This window comes from Oncorhynchus keta, unplaced genomic scaffold, assembly GCF_023373465.1.
Source record: "Oncorhynchus keta strain PuntledgeMale-10-30-2019 unplaced genomic scaffold, Oket_V2 Un_contig_3788_pilon_pilon, whole genome shotgun sequence".
Classification (NCBI taxonomy): Eukaryota; Metazoa; Chordata; class Actinopteri; order Salmoniformes; family Salmonidae; genus Oncorhynchus; species Oncorhynchus keta.
The window spans coordinates 88,407-97,500 of NW_026287433.1; the positions used below are offsets into that span (position 1 = coordinate 88,407).

General features: G+C 50.3%; 1 protein-coding gene across 1 annotated transcript in view; it reads left to right on the plus strand.

Annotated features, from left to right (window-relative positions):
- Positions 1-445: 445 nt before the first annotated feature.
- LOC118379735 (secreted frizzled-related protein 5-like) overlaps positions 446-9,094 on the plus strand; it is a gene marked incomplete at its 3' end in the record, with an annotated part of 38,615 nt that continues 29,966 nt past the window's right edge. The window contains exon 1 of the mRNA XM_052508645.1: positions 446-1,532. Within this exon, the coding sequence (XP_052364605.1) occupies positions 947-1,532 (586 nt within the window). The remainder of the gene's footprint in view (positions 1,533-9,094) is intronic.

A 9,094-nucleotide genomic window follows, 5' to 3' on the forward strand; every position in this document is an offset into this window, starting at 1 on the left:
GTGTGTTTATTGCCACTGAAGAAATGTTGGAGTCTGCTGTTAATGATACTGCGGAGGAATTGTATTTGTATATTTTATCATTTTGTTTATTATACCATCAACACCACAGGCCTTTTGGGTTTGGACGATATGTCCCTCTCTCTCTCTCTCTCTCTCTCTCTCTCTCTCTCTCTCTCTCTCTCTCTCTCTCTCTCTCTCTCTCTCTCTCTCTCTCTCTCTCTCTCTCTCTCTCTCTCTCTCTCTCTCTCTCTCTCCTTCTCAGCCTGCCTCTCTCTGCCTCAGGGAGTGTCTACCAGAGATGGTGAGGTGGAGGGGGAGTTCTCTTCCCCCCTCTCTGGACCTCCCCCTGGTCTCGGATTGGCTGAGGTAGAGCTGTGTGGGGCCAGTGGAAGGCAGTCTACAAGGAGGCCTGACAGCAGACAGGGAAAAACTATCCCTCTAGCTGATATACTGTAGCTGCTCCACACACACTGCTAGACACAGACAGAGAGAGCAGGAGAGAGGTAGAGGTAGAGACAGAGGAAGAGACAGCTGTGGAGTGAGATACACAGAACTGCAAGGAGAGAGCAATAGAGAGATAGAGTTTGACAGAGAGTTAGAGAGACGGAAAAGAGGCACACACAGCACTCCCCCTCCACTCACCCCTCGTCTTACCCTCGACCCTTGTCTCCCTTCTTACGACCACTGAGGCAGAGACACACAGCTCTACCAGCGCAGGGGGGAGAGGACTGGACACACACTAACACACACTCATTTTCTCTCTGCTGAAAGAAGACAGGAATACACACTTTCTTTTTGTTTTCTGTCTCCGCTTCTACTCTCGTTCTTGGACAGGAAAAAAGGATTCCAGTTTGTTTCTTCAGCACAAAGACTTTTCCTTTATCCTCCAGAAGTCCTGAGTCACGTTGGGCCTCCTTTCTTTCTCCCTCTGAGAGCTCAGAGCAACATGGCACAGGGACAAAAGAACCACAGCCACAGCAGGCAGCAGCGGAGGGGACCACTACTCACTAACCCCTTCTTCACCGTGGCACTATCCCTCTCACTGTCCCTCCTCCTCCTCCTCCTCACCTCCCCCGCCTCGGCCGCTGATGAATACGACTACTACAGCTGGCAGTCGGACAACTTCCACAACGGTCGCTTCTACACCAAGGAGCCGCAGTGTGTGGACATCCCTGCCGATTTACGCCTCTGCCACAACGTGGGCTACAAGAAGATGCGCCTGCCCAACCTGCTGGACCACGAGACCATGCCCGAGGTCAAACAGCAGGCGGGAAGCTGGGTGCCGCTCCTCGCCAAGCGATGCCATGCGGATACACAGGTGTTCCTGTGTTCCCTGTTTGCCCCTGTGTGTCTGGACAGGCCCATCTACCCGTGTCGTTCACTGTGTGAGGCCGTGAGGGACAGCTGTGCCCCCGTTATGGAGACATACGGGTTTCCCTGGCCGGAGATGTTGACCTGCGATAAGTTTCCTATTGATAATGATCTGTGTATCCCCATACAGTTTGCTGGGAACCAGGCCACCCCAGCGCCAGGTAAGACCACACACACGTATTCACAACCCTATTCAGAGACCGTATACTAACTGTGAAAGAGGGCCACTATATGACATGATAACGGTCCCTGTAACTAGTTTAGTTGAGCGTCAGGTTGAATATGGTCGGTGCCTTCACACCACACTGGTTGTAGACGAGAGAGCCCCAGCCCCCATGCAGGAAACTCAGTCTTACTCCTGCTCCAGAGCTTGGAACAACTCAGTCTTACTCCTGCTCCAGAGCTTGGAACAACTCAGTCTTACTCCTGCTCCAGAGCTTGGAACAACTCAGTCTTACTCCTGCTCCAGAGCTTGGAACAACTCAGTCTTACTCCTGCTCCAGAGCTTGGAACAACTCAGTCTTACTCCTGCTCCAGAGCTTGGAACAACTCAGTCTTACTCCTGCCCCAGAGCTTGGAACAACTCAGTCTTACTCCTGCTCCAGAGCTTGGAACAACTCAGTCTTACTCCTGCCCCAGAGCTTGGAACAACTCAGTCTTACTCCTGCTCCAGAGCTTGGAACAACTCAGTCTTACTCCTGTCCCAGAGCTTGGAACAACTCAGTCTTACTCCTGCTCCAGAGCTTGGAACAAGAAGATCTTATCCTGTCCAAGAGCTTGGAACAACAGTCTTTTGTCCAGAGTGTGAACAATCAGTCTTTTGCTCCAGAGCTAGGAAAAAGTCTTAAACCTGCTCCAGAAACAATTCAGTCTTAGTCCCAGAGCTTGGAACAAATATAAACATTTTGTCCCAGAGCTTGGAACAACTCAGTCTTACTAAGATCCAGAGCTGGAGAAGAAAACTCAGGAACTGCTCCAGAGCTTAGAACAACTCAGTCTTATCCTTCCCAGAGCTTAGAACCCAGATCCTGCTCCAGGTTAGATATCAGAAGATATTATAGAACAAGATTTCCAGATAACGTTTTGTTATAGGTGTGTATTATATTGGATAGGAAAGAAGAAACCGTTCAAAACAAATTCAGAGTTATAGACAGCAAAGATAACATTCCAGAAGATATCAGAATGTAAGATATATCTGGAGAAGAAAAGATGGGAACATTCCAGGTTAGATATCAGAATGTATTATATTCCCATAGCCCAGATAACGTTCCAGGTTAGATATCAGAATGTATTATATTCCCATAGCACAGATAACGTTCCAGGTTAGATATCAGAATGTATTATATTCCCATAGCACAGATAACGTTCCAGATTAGATATCAGAATGTATTATATTCCCATAGCACAGATAACGTTCCAGGTTAGATATCAGAATGTATTATATTCCCATAGCACAGATAACGTTCCAGGTTAGATATCAGAATGTATTATATTCCCATAGCACAGATAACGTTCCAGGTTAGATATCAGAATGTATTATATTCCCATAGCACAGATAACGTTCCAGGTTAGATATCAGAATGTATTATATTCCCATAGCACAGATAACGTTCCAGGTTAGATATCAGAATGTATTATATTCCCATAGCACAGATAACGTTCCAGGTTAGATATCAGAATGTATTATATTCCCATAGCACAGATAACGTTCCAGGTTAGATATCAGAATGTATTATATTCCCATAGCACAGATAACGTTCCAGGTTAGAAATCAGAATGTATTATATTCCCCTAGCACAGATAACGTTCCAGGTTAGATATCAGAATGTATTATATTATATTCCCATAGCACAGATAACGTTCCAGGTTAGATATCAGAATGTATTATATTCCCATAGCCCAGATAACGTTCCAGGTTAGATATCAGAATGTATTATATTCCCATAGCCCAGATAACGTTCCAGGTTAGATATCAGAATGTATTATATTCCCATAGCACAGATAACGTTCCAGGTTAGATATCAGAATGTATTATATTCCCATAGCACAGATAACATGATCTCTAGAAAAGGCAGTGTTTCTCCTAGTGTATGAAAGAGCTGGAAATAATGCAATAACCACCACAGCGAAATGTCCATGTGTTCAATGTAACTTCTACTATAAAACAGTGTGACATTCAAAAAAAGACCAAGGGGACATTTTCATGTCAAATATTGCAATGATTTATTCTAATTGCAGAGATGAAAATAAAAGTTAATGTAGACCAGGAAAACATTCTCAGTTCAACTGTCAGACTGTGGAACTGCTAGTGTGCATTAAATAATAGAAATAACAATGACTGTACGATAAGACGAATCTAAGGAACCTCAGCTTCTCAGATAAACCCGTAGGGCTGGTTTCCCCAGACACAACGACTATTCCTGGACTACAAAACACTTTTAGAGATTCAGCATGCTTTTAACTCTGGCTGTAGATTTATTCTAGGTCAGGGAAAACAGACCTTAAACTTCACTCGGCTTCCATACAAATAAGACAAAGATATATCAAAATCAGATGTATTTTTTACAGAGCTATTCTATAAGAAATCGGCTGCATGGAGGGCAGCTAGGTCTCCAGTGCCGGACAGAACAATTACACACTTTTCCCAAATCAACTACTATATGACCCCTGGTGTGTGTGTGTGTGTGTGTGTGTGTGTGTGTGTGTGTGTGTGTGTGTGTGTGTGTGTGTGTGTGTGTGTGTGTGTGTGTGTGTGTGTGTGTGTGTGTGTGTGTGTGTGTGTGTGTGTGTGTGTGTGTGTGTGTGTGTGTGTGTGTGTGTGTGTGCATGGCAACTACCAAGAGAGAGAAAGACAGTGTTTGAGAGAGTCAATGTGAGTTTAGAGTCTATAGAATGTGAAGGGCAAACTCTGCTGTGTCTCTGCTGTGTCCAGGCCTGCTCTGTCTTTTGTCTGATCAGCCTGTTAGACAGCCAATTAACTAGCTGACTAATTACTGAGGGTGAATTAGTCTAACGAGAGAAAAGGGGGTAGGGAGGTAGGGAGGGAGGGAGGTAGGGAGGGAGGGGGGGGTGTCAGTTTGAGAGGGGGTAAGAGAGAGACTGGGGTGTAAGAGGGAAAATTAGGGGGAGAGAAAAAGAAGGGGGAGAAAATGAGGGTGAGAAGAAGAGACCGAGTGGGCTTGAGAGAGAGAATGAAAGAGCTGGGTCGAGAGGTAGGAGAGAGAGGAAAGAGAGTTTGGCGAGAGAGGGACAAAGAGAGGGACAGAGAGAGGGACAGAGAGAGGGACAGAGAGAGGGGCAGAGAGAGGGACAGAGAGAGGGACAGAGAGAGGGACAGAGAGAGGGGCAGAGAGAGGGACAGAGAGAGGGGCAGAGAGAGGACAGAGAGAGGGACAGAGAGAGGGACAGAGAGAGGGACAGAGAGAGGGACAAGAGAGGGACAGGGACAGAGAGAGGGACAGAGAGAGCAAGGACAGAGAGAGGGGGCAGAGAGAGGGACAGAGAGAGAGGGCAGAGAGAGGAACATAGAGAGGGGCAGAGAGAGGGACAGAGAGAGGTAGAGGAGGGACAGAGAGAGGGGACAGAGAGAGGGACAGAGAGAGGGACAGAGAGAGGGACAGAGAGAGGGACAGAGAGAGGAACAGAGAGAGGGACAGAGAGAGGGACAGAGAGAGGGGCAGAGAGAGGGACAGAGAGAGGGACAGAGAGAGGGACAGAGAGAGGGACAGAGAGAGGGGCAGAGAGACAGAGAGAGGGGCAGAGAGAGGGACAGAGAGAGGGACAGAGAGAGGGGCAGAGAGAGGGACAGAGAGGGAGGGGACAGAGAGAGGGACAGAGAGACAGGGACAGAGAGAGGGACAGGCAGGGAGAGAGGGACAGAGAGAGGGACAGAGAGAGGGTAGAGAGAGGGACAGAGAGAGGGACAGAGAGAGGGACATATAGCGGGTATAGAGAGAGGGACAGAGAGAGGGACAGAGAGAGGGGAGAGAGAGGGACAGAGAGAGGGTAGAGAGAGGGACAGAGAGAGGGACAGAGAGAGGGACAGAGAGAGGGACAGAGAGAGGGACATATAGCGGGTATAGAGAGAGGGACAGAGAGAGGGGAGAGAGGACAGGGACAGAGAGAGGGTAGAGAGAGGGACAGAGAGAGGGGGGAGAGACAGAGAGGGACAGAGAGAGGGACAGAGAGAGGGGCAGAGAGAGGGAGAGAGAGGGACAGAGAGAGGGACATATAGCGGGTATAGAGAGAGGGACAGAGAGAGGGACAGAGAGAGGGACAGAGAGAGGGACAGAGAGAGGGACAGAGAGAGGGGCAGAGAGAGGGACAGAGAGAGGGACAGAGAGAGGGACATATAGAGGGGCAGAGAGAGGGACAGAGAGAGGGACAGAGAGAGGGACAGAGAGAGGGACAGAAGAGAGGGACAGAGAGAGGGACAGAGAGAGGGACAGAGAGAGGGTAGAGAGAGGGACAGAGAGAGGGTAGAGAGAGGGACAGAGAGAGGGGCAGAGAGAGGGACAGAGAGAGGGACAGAGAGAGGGTAGAGAGGGGGACAGAGAGAGGGGTAGAGAGAGGGACAGAGAGAGGGGTAGAGAGAGGGACAGAGAGAGGGACAGAGAGAGGGAACAGAGAGAGGGTATAGAGAGAGGGACAGAGAGAGGGACAGAGAGAGGGACAGAGAGAGGGTAGAGAGAGGGACAGAGAGAGGGACAGAGAGAGGGACAGAGAGAGGGACAGAGAGAGGGACAGAGAGAGGGACAGAGAGAGGGACAGAGAGAGGGTAGAGAGAGGGACAGAGAGAGGGGCAGAGAGAGGGACAGAGAGAGGGACAGAGAGAGGGACAGAGAGAGGGGCAGAGAGAGGGACAGAGAGAGGGAACAGAGAGAGGGACAGAGAGAGGGAGAGAGAGGGACAGAGAGAGGGGCAGAGAGAGGGACAGAGAGAGGGACAGAGAGAGGGACAGAGAGAGGGGCAGAGAGAGGGACAGGGAGAGAGAGGGACAGAGAGAGGGACAGAGAGAGGGACAGAGAGAGGGACAGGGGTATAGAGAGAGGGACAGAGAGAGGGACAGAGAGAGGGACAGAGAGAGGGGCAGAGAGAGGGACAGAGAGAGGGTAGAGAGAGGGACAGAGAGAGGGACAGAGAGAGGGTAGAGAGAGGGACAGAGAGAGGGACAGAGAGAGGGGCAGAGAGAGGGCAGAGAGAGGGACAGAGAGAGGGACAGAGAGAGGGACAGAGAGAGGGGCAGAGGGAGGGACAGAGAGAGGGACAGAGAGAGGGACAGAGAGAGGGACAGAGAGAGGGACAGAGAGAGGGTAGAGAGAGGGACAGAGAGAGGGGAGAGAGAGGGACAGAGAGAGGGAGAGAGAGAGGGACAGAGAGAGGACAGTAGAGGGAGAGAGGGACAGAGAGAGGGACAGAGAGAGGGACATAGGAGAGGACAGGAGAGGGACAGAGAGAGGGACAGAGAGAGGGGCAGAGAGAGAGAGAGGGACAGAGAGAGAGGGGCAGAGAGAGGGACAGAGAGAGGGACAGAGAGAGGGACAGAGAGAGGGACATAGGGACAGAGCGGGTATAGAGAGAGGGACAGAGAGAGGGACAGAGAGAGGAGAGGGACAGAGAGGGACAGAGAGAGGGACAGAGAGAGGGACAGAGAGAGGGGCAGAGAGAGGGACAGAGAGAGGGGCAGAGAGAGAGAGGGCAGAGAGAGGGACAGAGAGAGGGACAGAGAGAGGGACAGAGAGAGAGAGGGACAGAGAGAGGGGGGCAGAGAGAGAGAGTTAGGGACAGAGAGAGGGACAGAGAGAGACAGAGAGAGGGGCAGAGAGAGGGACAGAGAGAGGGACAGAGGACAGACAGAGAGGGACAGAGAGAGGACAGAGAGAGGGACAGAGAGAGGGACAGAGAGAGGGACAGAGAGAGGGACAGAGAGAGGGTAGCAGAGAGGGACAGAGAGAGGGACAGAGAGAGGGGCAGAGAGAGGGACAGAGAGAGAGAGAGAGGGACAGAGAGAGGGACAGAGAGAGGGACAGAGAGAGGGGCAGAGAGGGAGAGGGGACAGAGAGAGGGACAGAGAGAGGGACAGGGACAGAGAGAGGGACAGAGAGAGGGTAGAGAGGGAGAGGGACAGAGAGAGGGAGAGAGAGAGGGACAGAGAGAGGGACAGGAGAGGGAGAGAGAGGGCAGAGAGAGGGACAGAGAGAGGGTATAGAGAGAGGGACAGAGAGAGGGCAGAGAGAGGGACAGAGGGAGCAGAGAGAGGGACAGAGAGAGGGACAGAGAGAGGGGAGAGAGAGGGACAGAGAGAGGGGCAGAGAGAGGGACAGAGAGAGGGACAGAGAGAGGGACAGAGAGAGGGACATATAGCGGGTATAGAGAGAGGGACAGAGAGAGGGAGAGAGAGGGACAGAGAGAGGGACAGAGAGAGGGACAGAGAGAGGGGGACAGAGAGAGGGACAGAGAGAGGGGCAGAGAGAGGGGCAGAGAGAGGGACAGAGAGAGGGACAGAGAGAGGGACAGAGAGAGGGACAGAGAGAGGGACAGAGGGAGGGGCAGAGAGAGGGTAGAGAGAGAGACAGAGAGAGGGGCAGAGAGAGGGGCAGAGAGAGGGACAGAGAGAGGGTAGAGAGAGGGACAGAGAGAGGGACAGAGAGAGGGACAGAGAGAGGGGAGGTTGTGAGGCAGTAAAGTGAAAGAAAAAAATCAAGAGAAGAGACTGGTTTCCTTCAGGTTTCAGTTAGAATGGGAAAGAGAATGTTGAATTAATTAATTTCTTAATATATGTTTTTAACTCTTCGCTAGCCAGGTTAGTCGATTAAGAACCAGGATTTCATTGACAGTGCACCATCTCAGGCAATATGAATAGAATCTGTCTATGTACTGTAATCGTAGAATCCTTCTGGTTTTCTACTTCAGACTGAACATTCTATTTAAAACAAAGTCTATAAACTGACTGAAGAGACTCACACAAACTTGCCTGAGAAGGAATGGAAGACAATGTAAAGTGTTAAGAGGGGCCAAAAGTAAATGTTAAAAGTGACAAAGAAAGAACAGAAAAGTAGGATCTTAATTTGAGCCACTACAGCAGCCACTAATCCTGCAGCAAAAGGAAATTTGGATATTTATAATTTTTGTTACCCAATTGGTAGTTACAGTCTTGTCCCATCTCTGCAACTCCTGCACGGACTCGGGAGAGGCGAAGGTCGAGAGCCGTGCGTCCTCCGAAACATAACCCAACCAAGCCACACCACTTCTTGACACAATGCCCACTTAAGCTGGAAGCCAGCCGCACCAATGTGTCGGAGGAAACACCGTACACCTGGCGACCGTGTCAGCGTGCATTGCGCACGGCCCACTACAGGAGTCGCTAGAACGCGATGGGATAAGGACATTGCTGCTGGCCAAACCCTCCCCTAACCCGGACGATGCTGGGCCAATTGTGTGCCGTCTCATGGGTCTCCCAGTCAGGGCCGGCTGTGACACAGCCTGGGATCAAACCAGGATCTATAGTGACACAGCAAGCACTGAAATGAGGGCCTTAGACTGCTGCGCCACTCGGGAGGCCCTGGAAATATGAATTATCATATGGATTATAATCAATGGCTATTTTTGTATTGGTTGATACATTTTCCGTAAAATTTCAAAATGGAAATGATAAACTGCAGAAGCGTTTTAAAACCTCAAATGCACTGAGATCCTACATCTCTGATGTTTTGGATATCACACC